The 16147-nt window shown below is 36.9% G+C and overlaps 1 protein-coding gene across 1 annotated transcript in view; it reads left to right on the forward strand.

Annotated features, from left to right (window-relative positions):
• SV2C (synaptic vesicle glycoprotein 2C) overlaps positions 1-16147 on the forward strand; it is an 80037-nt gene that overhangs the window by 17615 nt on the left and 46275 nt on the right. Inside the window, exon 2 of the mRNA XM_066182274.1 lies at positions 6257-6437. Coding sequence (XP_066038371.1) covers positions 6257-6437 — 181 coding nt within the window. The remainder of the gene's footprint in view (positions 1-6256; positions 6438-16147) is intronic.

The following is a 16147-nucleotide window of genomic DNA, read 5'->3' on the forward strand; positions in this document are numbered from 1 at the left end:
AGAAATAAATAAATATTTTTGAAAATTCGTTTTGGGTTGAAAAAATATTTTTAGCTTTTTTTCCCTTCATGACAATACTAATTTTTGTGTATTGCTCAATGAGTTTAAGAAGAGCTGAGGTGTTATTTTCTTTTTCCAGTGGTCTCACTGGAATTTAGTCTTTTCTTTTTTTTTTAATTTATGTCTTTCTTTAGTTATTATGGAGATAAAGTTGTCCTTTTTTAATGGCTGTGAAGCATATCCAGAATGCATTGTGAACTAAGCAGCTGAAAAAATATGCAGAAGCAAAATGGTCTGTCATGCAAAGGGTTTTCAGTTTGGAATTATTACTATTAGAGAACTAAGCACAGAGGTTACTGAGCTGCAAGTCTCCTTCTTGAAGGCCCAAGAATCACTGCAGTGTGACAGGTGCTGTTAAAAATTATATATTAAGTATAGGAAGCTTCAGCATTCATTTTAAAATAGGTTTATATCTTACATGTGTTTAAACAGATAAACCCTATTACCCTGATTTCTAAAAATAATTCTCATAATACAAGTGAAACTTGACTGTTTGTAAATGTATTGTAAGCCAAAGAGCAAAAAGCTTCAGAACAAGTGTGTAATTAAGCATCTGCACTAAAGAATGTGACATTTCATATCAAAGCCTGTCTGCAGTTGTCTAGAAAGGGAAGGCAGGAGGAGTGGATTAGTCTGAAAAGTAGTAATAGAGAAAGAGCCTGATATGCTGTGGCATTTGGGGGATTTGCATACATTGCATATTATTAGGTAAGAGAAGTCATTTAACATCTGAAGTTAAGACACAAAATTATTAGTGTGAGAAACAGCTAGCATTTAGATGAAGGAAAACCAAGGCTTGAGAAGTCTCGAACTTGGAAAGACTCATGAAAAAGTTTAGTTTTCGTTAATATGGCATCTACCTCACATGTTTGCTGGAAAACAGTTCCTATCAGCTTTTTCAGATGGCTGCGCATTTTGTGTTTTACTTTAGCCACTTAGATCCACTCATTAAAAATTCACCATCCCGTGTAGATAGAGCTTGTTGTTTCACCACAGCAAGAACCATTTAGAGAAAAGAAGAAATAGTGATTGCAGAGAAATATTAGTTTGTGGCAGTCCTTTGTGTATGAATATTGCAGCCATGATACATCTGAGGGGATGAATGGCATAATATTAAAAAGTGAAGATCAAATGTACTGAATACATAGATATTAGACATCCAAAGACAGAGGCTGTACAAAGTTTGAGGTTTTTTGTCAATTCTGGAGTTATTACAGCTTTCTTATATTTGTTGTCTTAATGGATAAGTGTTTGTCTTAATTTCCTCCCATTGCAAACACTGAATTAGAGGTTATGTTCGACAGTTGCTGCATGGGTTGCTACTATTTTCCTAGTCTTTTCTGATCAAAGAAACTGTTAACAGATTATAATTAAATACAAGTCTGAAAGTAAGTAAAACTCTGATTACATTAAAATTCTTTTAAAAATTGTTTTGCTTCTTATGGAATTGCCTTGCACCACATTTATAATTGCTTTTTCCAAAATACAAATAATATTTTAATCTTATTTTTAATTTTTTTAATAACATGAGTACTTTTTCTGCCTGTATGAAATACGTTCCTCATTCAGACAAATTAACTAAACAACATAACAGGAAAAAAACAACTACACGCTAGTTTTATAACTGATTTATTATAGGTGTGTTAATGCAAAAAGTTAATCAGGGAGTCCCATAGCCTCTGAGTCTCTCTACTGCAACAAAGTCTGACTTTTCTTCTATTATTGTATTTTTCCTGATTAAATATACTTACAAACTGATTTCTCTGAAGGTTTTGTCTATCATTTAGATACCAGGCTATGAATTACAACAGATACCAGCAAGTAATAAAGTTATGGCAGCACAAGGAGTAAAATACTGCTTAACTGAAGTGACTGAAGGCATTTGGTATTATGTCATTGTTTAAATTGTCCATAACTAGCATTTGGATACTTGACAGAGTTCTTGGTCAGCTGCTCTGTAAGGCTAAACTCCTTCTAGCAGTCTGAAAGATGCTGTGTGCACATCCATTCAAAAAACATCTAGCCACCTGGTAGCCAAAGTGTGTGCATAGTGTAAAACAATTCCAGACTCAGATTCCCTTGTCTGAAGAGGATGTAAGCATGTATTATGTACATTTGTGCTGTGGGTGAAAATCATTGAGGTATGTAAGATTTCTGCTGCGAAAAGAAAAGACAGGTTTTTAAAAACTTGTCAAAAGAACAACAAAAGAGATTATTTATTTTAGCATGTTTCTTTTCAGCTGCCATTTGGCTCTTCTCAGTGTTTTTCCATAAATTGACAGTTTTAGATGACAGGTTACCTTGTGGGAAAATTGCAAGAAATATGATACAGATATTATTAGAAGTTTTTATATTTTGGCATATTTAAAAATATGTTCTAAGATCAGACTGGATGTCAAACCAGTGTGTTCCTTCCACTGAATTAGCTGATTTCTTTAGAGGCATGAGAGTGCTGTACTAAAAAGAACATGAAAAGTAGCCAGTCCTGTGATCAGCATTAGCTGTTCAAAAAGGGAGTGCCACCCTCAGCATCACATGCTAGGTTGACATCTAAATACATAAATGTACATCCATACAAGTATTGTTTTGGTGATCAGTCTTTAAAGGCAATGAGAAAAGGAAACAAGGTCTGACCAACACCATGGTATTAAATTTTTGCAGATAGGAATTTATGCAAAATGTATTATGTGAATTACGAAAGATTTAGTGTAAAAAATTTAGTGTAATCCACAAGAGATTTATGTTCTGACCAGTGGCATAACACAATAAACAAGAGCTACAAAGGTTGTAAAGGAGATGTTCATGATAGTCTGATGACAATAAAATGATCATCGTATCTCATTTGTTACTTGCATCTGTTGGGTGATTGTTCAGTTGTTTCGCATAGAGTTCTCTTTCACCATTTGTCACTTTTATGACTTATTATGAATATTGCTGCAGGGCAAAATGATCTTAAGAAAAAAATTGGAAGCTGAGAGAAAGAGCACTCCCTTTACATGATGCAGGAAGGATTTAAGCTAAAGTTTACAGGGAGGAGGACTTAAATCTATCCCACTCCTAACATTTTGATGCCAGTGCCAGCAAGAGATGCCCAGGATCTGGAGAATGTTCAGAATCTAGCAGGTTTAGATAAGAAAGAAGTTCTTCCTTGTGAAGGTAGTCAGGCACTGGAACAGATTGTACAGAGAAGCTGAGAATGCACCATCCCTGGAAGTTTTCAAGGGCAGGGTGGATGGGGGTCTGAAAAATCTGGTCTAGTGAGGACTGTCCCATGGCAGGGAGTGGAAATAGATGGCCTTTAAGGTCATTCTATGATTCTATGATCCTCTTACAATAAAGAGAGACTGAAAATACAAAATAGAAGTAAGACAGGAAAATGCACCAAAACATGTATTTTTTGTATCTGCAGTAGATTCAGGATAGAAGGTTACAGATCTTTGGTCAAGGAGAGGGTTTTTGCAAAGACTACAAGGCAATTAGGGGAAAATTGGAAGTTAATATAATGAGAAAGAGTAACATAATGCTGCAGCTCAGAGAGAAGCTTATTTATAGCAGTTTATTGACAGGATGAGAATATTATTTTTAGCAGCATCTTTTGAAAGCTCTTTAGGAGAATTACAGCAGTATAAGAGTTCAGAACACAGTACAATGACCAAAGGATTTCTCAGCTAGAAGAAAGGTTAATGTTTTTAAACTCAAGACTTGAAAACATTTTTTTTTCTTTGATCAAAGTGTTTTGATATTTTTTGTGCATCACAAGGAATGTAAATTGGTAAAATTTGGATTATTTGCATAGAAATATTTCAAAGTTATCTCTATAAAAAAATAAAAGGCTATTTAATTTGCCGTCTCTATTTCTTGTATTTGAGTGTTGACTGGGAAAGACCAGTAATACTTATACAGAAAAGAATGTAATGAATTTCTCTGTAAGAATAAAAATTAGATTATTTTTTTTCCTTTTTGAAATCTGTCTGCTGGCAATGGAGCTATTTGACTACCTTTTTTACATTCTTTCCAGTGCTATTGACAAGCCAGCAGCAGATCTGTTGGATGGAGTTTCCAAACTGCTTTTGAGTAGCATTCCAGCTGCAGCATGGTACAATAACTTTGACCAGAGGAGAGATCTTAAAATAGTTGAATTAATATCCTATGTTACCCATCAATTTTAGGACCAGGAAGTACATTAGACATGTTCATTTATAGAAAAGTCTCACCTAGTGGAATAAAATTTCTGGTCAGGATGAAAAAACTATCTAACAAATGGCTACTCCTAAACACCTCTGAACTGAGAAAGAATATTGTAATATCTGTGTCCTTCCTGGGCTAAACAAAATGAACAAAGATGTCTTAGTAATTCTGCAAATTCTGGATTTACCCACATTATCATCAGTACTGAAAGTATTTGATGAAAGTCTAAGAACCCAGCAACATCTAGAAAACATCCATTGACAAAAGTTATTTTTAGAAGACACTTAAACTGTTGCACTTTTGGAGTTTGTTGCATTAGCAATTCTCGTGTGATGAGCAGCATTGGATCTGTTGCCTTGTCCTGAGACTAGATGCAGCTCTGAGAAATCTGATTTAGTCGAAGATGCCCCTGTTCATGGCAGGAGATTGGAATTAAAGGTGGTCTTTAAGGTCCCTTCCGACCCAAACAACTTTATGACTCTGACTTTATAATCTTGTTAATATATATTTAACACAATGTGTATCCTATTTTTAAAATATCCTGTTGTAAATTATGTCTCAAGGAAACAGCAGTGGAAACTACTTGTATGAAGCATGAGAGGAAACAGAGACAGTTTAAGGTGTATAAAACCCTGCAGATGTCAGCACTTCAGATGTTATCATCTGTAATTCCAGGAGTGGAAATACTGATGAGTAAACTCTGCACTGATAAGCATTTAACCAAGCCCAGGCATTTAAATGGATTTTTTTTTCAGCTTCCTTTACCATCCAACTGCCTTCTGCAGGGCAGAGGTGATTCTTTTGGAGGCCAGAATTTCACAGCAATTAGAGTCCAGCAGAGGTGCTGGAGAATTTCTCCATTCTTGAGACTAATCAAAAGGTGACACATAACAAGGATTTTTAGTATTTTAAGTACTTCTTTCACCTTTGTAAGTAATTCCTGCTCTGAAGAAGTTGTAGAAGATGGTAGCAATACGCAGGATATAGAAAAGCTAACTGGGGAAGTTTAACAAGAAATTAGATGGGAAAAGAATTCCATGTATCAAACAAAACACAATATTAATGGTTCTGTCAAAAACTTGGGAATTACTTTTTTCCTTCTGACAGTCTGCTCAATGTGTTGTACATTATTGTCAAATGTTCCACAGGGTGTTTGGAGGGGAAATTATGTACAATGTACTAATATGTAAACAGTCAAAATGTTAAATTTTTTAACCTACCTTTCTTGAGAAAGTACATATGGAAAATGCAATTTATGTTCGAAAAAATCACCCCAATATTATTTTTGCTATGTCATTTTAATAAATATAGCTAAACTGTAATGTATCTCTTCAAAATTATTGGGAGAGGGGAACACGACAAAAAACCCCAAAACAACCAATCAGAAACATTACAGTGCTTTTGCTTTTAAAGGACATTGCCTTTTCAAATAAAGAAATACACTGAATTAGGAGGGAGAAGAAAACAATCAAGATGGATGTCCATGATTCTGTACATGGAAATTGTTCTCAGGTGAAAATTGTTTATTTTATAATCAATAAAAGATTTAGCACATATTCTTGTGATCCCAATGTTCAATCCCCTGCAGGACTGCTCATATTCTAGAGACGTTCAGACAAATTGTATCTGTAGGGAAAGTAATAATTTTTTGCAATATTTAACATGAATGCATTTAATTTCTGAAAAAATAGTGGCATTTTCTCATCCTATTCAGGCTTATTTGCCTGCATGTTTATTTTTTTAGCTAGAGGCACCTTGTTTAATATTTATGTTAAGCTTCAGTTTGATATTTATATTGAGTGTGTCTGGTAACAGATGACAAAGACAGTAGGAAATCTGTTCTCTCTAGATACTCAGCATATAATTTCTATTCAGTGGCAAAGGATAAAATCATCTGTATACTATTCTTTTTGTAAATGTAAAAGGTTAACTGATTTTGGTGTGGTCAATTGTGGTGAATTATGTAGCTCACAATACATCTCTTTTTTTGTATTTTTGTGTATTACAGGTAGCATAGTGTACCTTGGGATGATGGTGGGGGCATTCTTCTGGGGAGGCTTGGCAGACAAGGTGGGAAGGAGACAATCACTCCTGATATGCATGTCTGTCAATGGATTCTTTGCCTTCCTTTCATCCTTTGTCCAGGGCTATGGCTTCTTCCTCTTCTGTCGCTTATTTTCTGGATTTGGGTAAGCTCCTCTGGTTTTGCTCATTTTCACATTTCTGTGTATTAATAAAACTTCTCCATTTGCAAAAGCACATTATTTAGTGTAGAAAAACAGTCTGTGTCAGCAGTGAGAGAATTAAGTAAGGTAGCTACTACACTCCTAAATAACAACCTAAAGGGGAAGAATAATTTGGGGGGAAAGACACAGACTGAAAACTGTGAAGTTGAATTTGTTCTTATATTGGAAGGGATTTGTTTTGTGAACTTGGTCAACTTTCTTCACTTTTTTATGCCTCAGCTCCTTTAGGTAGAGTATCTTGTTCAGTCAGCAAAGTAACAGTCTCCTCACAGGTGTACGCTAAGATTTTGGTAGTATTTGTAAAGTCTCTAATGTCTTTGGATGCACAGTATTGTTTATAAAATCATTGCATCAAGATAGTAAAATTTAAAACTGTGTCCTAAACTGCGCCAAATCTTATTTTTCTCTCTGAAAGAATGGTATTTATGAACTTGTCTTTTCTTTACTTTTCATTTAAATAACTTCTCAGTGATTAATTTTTTAAATTTAAAATAAATGACCAGAGATGGAGATACATAAGTAAATTACTATGAGAAAGCCTCTAACTTTACTGCACCCTTGGATGAAAAAGATTTCTGTTCTGTAGATGGCTTAGTTTAGCAGTTCTGGTCATTTCTTGATTCAGATTAAGGCTCCTAATTACAGGTCCTATTCAGACCACTATCAGTCTTTAGTATGCTGAATAGACAGGATCTGGTGAGAGCACAGCAGCTGTGTTGTGAAGTCATGCACATGAACTCCACTGCTTTTATGGTTTGTTGCCTTTATATTACGTAGCCATGGTTCAGCGATGCAGTTGTGTGATATTTGTGTTTTGAGAAATCCTTTGAACTGGTCTGAAGTACGCTAGGGCTTGACATGAATACCAAAAAGAAATTACCACAGCACTCAGTAGTTTTAAACTGATTTACAAAGAGGAATGGAAGAACAAGAGGAGAGAGAAAAATGTGAGGAGTCCTCTAGCTAGAAGAATCTCCTTAGTCTGTCACCAGATTGTCAGATATGACTTTATAAGACAGCAAGGAAAAATGGCAATATTCTAATTCCTAAAACCCTGAAATCCCATAGGAAAACAAAATTTTTAAAAATCCTGTATCATAAGTCACAATCAGTTCCAGGAGCTATGTATTTTCACTCCATGGAGAAACACTACAGATCAAGTCTCATGACACTTTCACTCTTCTGTGATCCTGGCAAGAAGCTTGTTGTATTACTGCTTAGCCTGGCCAATTTCCTGGGGCAGGTCTGGACCCTTATTCTACAAAGGTTTGGTTTTGAGCAGGCAGGCTGGGCTTTACCATAAATTGTCCCTTTTGGGGGTACAGCAAAATATGCATTTATTATGCCTCATGAGAAACTTGCTTGCACCATTTCCTCCTCACCTGTTCAGGAGCTTTTACAGTAGGAGCCAGTAGCTTTCCCTGTGGTACATGTATGTCCCTGATTGGGAACCATGTTCTCTCATGTACCCAGCTTATGATTAATGGTCCTTGAAAGATCAGGTCCTTCATATCTGTATCCTATACTTTCCCCACTCTGTTCAAAATCCTCCTAACCACATCTTTGAGAGCCATGTGAATAGATCGTAGATAATTTGTCACTGTGTGCTATATTTTAAATGGACTCTCTGAAACAAAACAAACTCCAAACCAATCAAACAACAGCAATAACAAAAAAGACAGCATGAACTGCAGTCATTTCTCATAGCAATTACTGCAGAGAGAGGCTCATGGCTGTCTCATATTCACTGCTTTCTTCAAAGATTGGATTTTCCCCCTGAATAACCCCCTTCAGATGACATCAGGCTAGTGGTGTGAAAGTCATGAGGTTTCTTGAAAAGAATCTGTTTCTTAGACCCTCAAGATGAGGAAAAGCTCACCTTGATGGGTGTTTCCCCTTTTCCAATCAATGGGAAATGGAGGACAGTGGCTTAGAAACTTCATCTTCCAATTTCCATCAGGACCCAGTGGTGGATCTTATCATGTCCCATCAGTCAGTGTGCCTCCAGGCTACTCAGGTGTTCTGAAACCTGATCTCATCCAAGTGGGATGTTGTCATTCTTCCAGCTCCCCTGCCTTGCCTTCTGCAGCTGGTGTGAGTGCAGCTCTTTGCAAGGAAGACTGAGGGGAAAAAAAAAAAGTTGTTGAGTGCCTCAGCCTTCTCCATATCCAGGTAACCAGGCCTCTGGCTTCCTTTGGGAAAAGGCACACATTTTCCATAGTCTTCTTGATGACATTCCACTGTACCTCCATTTTCAAGGGAGGATGCTTTGTTCCAGTAATTTTGTGTGATTCAAGGACCCCAACTAAGGAATTAGAATGATTTTAAGGAAAGAGCTGAATGTTATGTTTTAAAGGCAAAATAGTTTTGTTATTCAGACTGGAGAGGAGTAGGAGTTTTCTGAAGTGGCAGAGCGTTATCTGGACAATTTCTTTTAATTAAAGATCATTTAAATATTAAGAAGTGCTCAAATGATATAAAATCATTTAAGTATATAGAGTTTAAACTCCTCTGTTATCTTTAAGATAATAAAAAAAGAAAAAGGGTAAGAAGCATGAAAAATAAATGTGTCTATGATAGAAGATTTTATTAAAAGTACTATAAAATATATTCTTCTCATAATCACTTGCAGTGAAAATATATTTATAGAAGTAAAATTTTCAGGGAGAAAATTACCTCTTCAACTACTTTTCCCCCCCATTTTTAATCTGAAAATACTCTAAGACTAGTAAAACTTTTGCAGGCAATAAAGAGATTTTGAATGCAAACCAGTATAAATAACATGAAGATACTGCTGCATAAAGAGTATTGAGACATACAAAATTCTGTAAGGTAAACTTAAGCTAGACAAAAGAATGAAGAAATTTTGGAAAGTCTCCAAAATCATTTCCTTTTCCAGAAAATAATATCAGAACTGTGATTTTTCCATTGATCAAAATTGAAAATCAAAACTCATACAGAAATTGAATCCAAAAGCCTGAAAAATGTCTAGGAGGGCTTTAGACATGGTTTCCTACAAAGTGAAAAGATCTGGAAAAGAAACTGTAAGTTGTATTCATCAATAACCTTTGGGGGAAGGTGCAAATATTTATCATCAAAAAGCACCTTGTTGTATCTCTCTGAAAATGTCACAGGAAAATTTCTCTGATGTAGAATATGACTCACAACAAAGCTGCTAACTTGAATGAAGATGGAGCTGTTGTCTGTTCAACACCACCATTGTAAAATATTATTCTCAGCTACATAATTTTATCCAATTTCTAAAAAAAATTAATCTAAGCTATTAGTTCAATATTTTTGATGCTGTTAATTTTAGATGCAAATTTTTTAAAGTACAACAACTAAGTTTTTAATGAAGTGATTAAAACAGCACTACAGATTCGTTCCAGTAAATTTCATTTTGGTTGCTTTGAGATATGCAGAGATTATACAATTTGGAGGAAAAAAAATCATGCTTATACAGCCCAAATACTTCTTCTAAAATAAATCAAATTTTCATTCAGTGAAAACTAGCTGAAATAAATATTTTGAGGTGAACTATAATTTAGAAAATTTTCAGACAACTTCATATGTTTGCTCCTGGCAGAAAGTTATTCTTTCTTCTGAGCAAAATAAAAATTGCTAAATGAATGTTATTTTAAAAGCACAATTAAAAGCACAAAAATGTATTTTTAAAGCACACAATATTTTCAGTCTGAAAAGATTTCTTTCTTTTTGCTGGAATTGCCAATTTGGCCGTATTTCTTCTCCAGGCCCATGCAAATATGAGGAAATACAGGTTAGATGTTGTTAGCTGATGTAACTAAAAGCTATTTTTTCCCCTGCCTGTTATCCCTTGTGAATAAAGGTATTTCTCAAGATGTACTAAGGTAACACTCCTTTTCCAGACTGCTTTAGACTGTATTTCACTATATCTGAGACTCACCTTCAGATGGTTTTCTTCATCCTTCCTTAGACAATCTCTAAACCTTCCTGCAGTACTCCTACATTATTGGGATCTACCACAGAGTGCTGGTTTTACTATGGTAGAACAAAACCTGTAATTCAGATATTTTCTCAAATTATTCTTGTTTTCATGGGGAATGAAAAGTTAGCAACAATCCAAAACCATTAATGTAGTTTCCTGTAACTTGCAGTTTTGAGGGGTTGCCTGTTTAAGTTCACACGTGCCAACTTTTACCAGCAGTTTTGTATATTATGTCTAGTGGGAAGAAACACTTTGAGTTGTATATCCACCCCTTAGAGACTATGACATGAAGGGTATGCAAGCAATCTATATACGTAACAACTGCAAAAATGTTCCAGCAGAGATGTAGACCATGTGGGAACAGGACAAGACGGTTGGCCTACAAGGAGTTCCTTCAGGAACTTCAAATCTAGACCAACATCCAGCTTTTATAATTTTATGTCATCAGTATTTAGTATCATGTTGTATTTATCTTTTACCTCTTCATATCTGCTTGTTCCACTTCTTTTTCATGAAGAATACCTTGTATTCTCTCACTCTTATAAGGTTGAAATCTGCCTCTGATTCCTTTTCAGCATCCAGCTGTGTCCTACCCAGGGCTATCCGTGTTTTTACACTGGGAGCTAATGAATAGCTCTGCAGGTGACTGGCTTCAAAGCTGATAGGCTATGCCAAAAGGAATATACACTTCTCAGTGAAGCCAAGTAAGCAGTTGGCAAGGTCTGAACTTCACAAATAGCTTTGATTCAGTCCTTGCAGCTTCAGGTGGGAATAAAGGCTGATGAATCTAAACCTCAGAGAGAAGTGGTCTTCCCTAAACCTCCTCTCCCCTTCCCTAAGAGTAGAAGACAGTATTCTTATGAGGAAAGGAATATTATACAAAAGGGAAGAAAAGACTAGACAAGGGTGAATAAAGAATGACTACATGACAGAAAAGAGATCAAAATAAGTATTGAATCATAGAATTATTTAGGTTGGAAAGGATCTTTAAAGTTATTGTGTTCAATCATCAACCTAATACTGCCACGTCCTCCAGTAAGCCTTATTCCTAAGCACCTCATCTACACATACTTTAAAACCCTCCAGGGATGGACATTCCACACTTCCCTGAGCAGTCTGTTACAATGCTTTGCAAACCTTTCCATGAAGAAATTTTTCCTACTATGCAATTCCTCTGGCACAGCTTGAGGCTATTTCCTCTCACTCTGTTTTTTGTTATTTAGAAAAGGAGAGACCAACCTGTCTACACCCCTTTTCAGGTAGTTGTAGGGAGTGATAAGGGTTTTTTTCTTATTTTCTCCAGCTGAAAGACCCCAGTTCCTTCGGCCACTCCTCTTAGGACTTTTGCTCCAAATGTTTCGCCAACTTTGTTGTCCTCTCCAAACATGTTCCAGCATCAAAATGACCTTCCTGTGATGAGTGAGTGTAGGAAAATAAACACAGGATTTCAGGTCTGGCCTCACCAGTGCCCAGCACAGGGGGACAATCCCTGCCCTGCTCCTGCTGGCCACACCATTGCTGGTACAGCCCAGGTTGCCACTGGCCTTCTTGGCCCCCTGGGCACTGCTGGCTCCTGTTCAATCACTGTCACCAGTACCTCCAGGTCCTTTCCAGCCACTCTGCCCCAGCCTGTGGCCCTGCCTGGGGTTGTTGTGAGCCAAGGGCAGGGCCCAGCCCTGGGCCTTGTTGAACCTCCCACCATTGACCCCAGCCCATGATCCAGCCTGTGCAGATCCCTCTGCAGAGCCTTCCTGCCCTCCAGCAGATCAGCACTCCCACCCAGACTGGTGTCACCTGCAAGCTGCCTGAGGGTGCACTCAATCCCTTGTCCAGGTGATCCAGCCTTGGGTGGATCCTATCCAGGCCCACACACTTAAGCGTGTCTAACTGTTGTAGTGGGTCATTGGACACTTTCCTTTGCATTGTGTGGGCTTCATTCTGCTTCTCCTCTCTGTCCTACAGATCAGGAGGCTGGGTACCTTGAGAACAACTGGCCTGACTATTAAAAATTGAGACAAAGAGCACCCCAGTTTTTTCTTTATCCTTTGTCACTGTATTTCCCCCTTCGTGTAAAAGGACTGGGTATTCTCTTTAGTCCATCTTTGTTGTTAATATATTTATTGAGACATATTTTTTGCCTTTTATAGCAGTAGATAGATTAAGTTCCACTTGGGCTTTGGATCTTCTGATTTTCTCCCTGCATGACCTCATGACATCCCTGTGCTCTTCCTGAGTAGCCTGCCTAGTCTTTCATAGATCCTAAACTCTCTTGTTTTTTCTGGAGTCTGGTTCTCTGTTTGTCAGGCTGGTCTTCTTCCCCGCTGGTCTGACTTTCAGCACATGCTGACAGCCTGGTCCTTCACTTCCTAATATTTCCTTCCTGAAGAATGTCCAGTGTACCTGGACTTATTTGCCCACCGCAGCTGCCTCCCAAGGGACTTTCTTGGGCTTCTAAACAGGCCCAAGTTTGCCCTCCACAAGCTGAAGGTACATGTTCTTCTCACCACCCTTCCTTACTTCTCCCACGATGAAATACTCTGTCATTCTGTGATCACAGTGCCCCAGAGAGCTTCCAACCATCATATCACATCACCCACCAGTCCTTCTGTGTTCACAAACAACAGTTCCAGTAGGATGCCCTCCCTTGTTGACGTCCTGACCACCTGTGTCAGGGCATTATCATCCACACACTCCAGGAACCTCCTGGACTGGTTCCTCTACACTCAGTTGCTTTTCCAGCAGGCATCTGGTAGGTTGAAATCCCCCACGAGAACAATGACCAGTGATTGTGAGAGTTCTCCCAGCTGCTTCTAGACCATTCCACCTGCCTTTTCTTCCTTGTTGGGTGGTCTGTAGAAGACAGTAACCATGGTATTTGTCTTTCAAGTAAAAACTTGAAAAGAAGAATGAAAAAGAAGAAGAAAATCTACAGAAGAAAAAGTTCAGTGGCGGTGATATTGTGATTACCAATGCTAGCATATATGAAAGCAATTTATGTGACATATCAGATAAATTCTTTGCTATTATATGCTTGAATGTAAATTAAACTTGATTTTTTAAAATGGTGTTGGGCAAATATGGAAAATTAATTATTTATTTGTCAATTCATTTTTCATCAGAACTGTCTACTGTAGAGTTCAGTAAATTATCATGTGAATCTTTTTTACAAGGACTCTCCTGCTATTAATAGCACACAGGCCACTTGTGTACCTGCAAGAAAACCTCCTTATTATTCATAGTCCAAAGAAACACTTATTTTAAAAATGGGCACAATGATAAGTAAAGCTTAGTCTTTAGTGTGATGCAGTTTCCTACAACTTTATCCAGCAGTTCTCAAGGAGCTGTTCTCAAGGTCGATCTGTTTGTTCACCCTACTTTGCCAGTCTACTGACAGTTCTGAAAGGAAAACAACAGAGGTATTTTTCAATGAGACTTGTGGTACTGGGGTAGAAAACTGTTAAGAAGAACTGTTACAATGGAAGGACAAGGAGTGATGGGTGGTTTCTAAGTCTCTGAATCTGTGTTTTGAACTCTATCCCTTTTTAACAAATAGGAAATAACAAGGTGACAACTTGCAAATGCTGTCTCACACAGGCACTATCTATTTTTAGTCTGGATGTTCAAGTTTGAAAGAGGAAACAAGGTATTTCAGAAGAGCATCCTATCTTGTATATTTAGTATTCGTAAGGGTTTTTGTCCTAATTACCTCTATTCCTTGTATGCTTTTGCATTTCAAGCCCCTTTGGCTAGTGAATCTGCAAATAAACAATAGCTTCTATCCGAAGCCAGAGGTTTCTGAATGCCTCACAGACGTGTTTTCATCCCAGCTGTCACACTGTGCAGTTGCCAAAATCTGTTGTGACAAATCACAGCTCTGAAGGTAGATTAGCAGACATTTATCATCTTTGTTTGTAACAAAGAAAATGCAAATGTGTCTTAGCTTATTGTTTGTTTCACTGAAACCCACTCTCCTGAGGTGCACCACTTAAATCTTTTGGTTTCACCTTTCTCACAATTTCACAGAACAAACATGAACTGAGAGTGTACATAAATACATAAATATGCATTCTCTCTTGCTCTCCCTACTTTTAATGGGGTTTACTATATAAGATGAAGAATAATTGAAAAGATCAATATTTATAATTCTTTTGATTGACATTTATGCTTTCTCCCACATATAAACAGTACGTGCAGTAGCAAAAGGTTCCTGTTTCTTCAGTGTTGCTCTTGCATATATTCCTACATATTTACAAAAAAGGCGAGGCTGAAGGCATGCATCCTTTTATTTCACACGAAAAGTCTGATCCTTATTGAGTGAAAGCGCTTATTTCATGGTCTTGGGCCAAGCTCAATGTAGCTTTGCCTCGTGTTGGTATTAGATTGTGACTCATTACAGAATGTATTATTCGGGAGACAGATATCACTCATGATCATCATCCCAGTGGGGTTTTTTAATCTTTTTTTAAAAAATGTTCAGACTACACACAATTTATCTGTGAAGATAAAAAAAGTACTTACTTTTTGTACATACTAACAAGATACTTAATTTTGTGATCCCTAAGGAAGGAGCACATGGACTCCTCTCTGCTATCAGTGGGTAACATGTTTATATCCACTGCTTTGGTTAGGATAACCGAAGAGTTAACAGAAATGAATAACAGATGAGATATAAAAACTTCAGCTTGTTTCAATAATTTGTGTTTAGGAAAGTTAAACTCCTTCCCATTTTTAGAATTAATGTTCTCCTCAAGTCAACACAGTTTTCAGAGGCTTTTCATCTGCACAGGCAGACATAAGCAAAGAATATAGTTTCATGTATCAAATTATTTTCTACAAGTGATGATGAGCCATATAATTTGCTAGTACAGTAACAGCAAACAGCCCACTGTATCATACCAATTAATAGCCAGAAGCAGGCTTAACACTGTATCCTTGGGGAAAATAGCATTTGCATTTCCCTTAAAACAAAAGATGAAGTTTTTGTACTGAAAAATTTGTAGCAGCTCCGCTTTTAATCTTACTTGAAATTCACTCCTGTGCATGCCACCATGCATTTCACAAAATGTTGGTGGGCAAAAAAGACACGGTTGCTTTCAAACTTACAATACAAAAATGTTTAAAATCACGTAGTGTTCCTTCCACATAAGTATGGAAAGGCTCACCTGGGGGCAGTGAATTATCAAGGGTTTACTGAGTGCAAGTGAAGATGGGATCTAGCTTCTTCTTTTTTTTTTTTTTTTTTTTTTTTTTTTTTTTTTTTTTTTTTTTTTAACTGTAATCATTATAGTCTTCCTTGCAGCTGTTGGGTGATTTGGTGATGGGATTTTTAAATATGAACTTTTGATAAGTTAGTTCATAAATAGCAATAGCAGCTGAAAGATCTTAAAAATCCTCAATAGAAACTGATGGGAAAAGCTGGGGATACTCTGATCTTTTCTTGCCCATGTCTTTGAGAGGTAGTTTACGCTTCTGCTAGCAGTGTTCAGTATACCAGATACCATATTAATTCTATAATAGAAAATGACTGCAGTACCAAGCACAAGTTAAAATTTCTGCAAGTCAGGAAGAAATTTCTTTGCTCCTTGGAAGAGAAGGTTCTCTTCTAGGGAGCAAAGAAAGATCCTTCTCAAACTTAATTTCAGTTTTTAATGTGATTTCTCATTGTTGTTTGGTGTGATAACAGTTG

Source organism: Chamaea fasciata, unplaced genomic scaffold (assembly GCF_029207755.1).
Source record: "Chamaea fasciata isolate MVZ Bird 193981 ecotype frontalis unplaced genomic scaffold, bChaFas1.0.hap1 SCAF_4, whole genome shotgun sequence".
Classification (NCBI taxonomy): domain Eukaryota; kingdom Metazoa; phylum Chordata; class Aves; order Passeriformes; family Sylviidae; genus Chamaea; species Chamaea fasciata.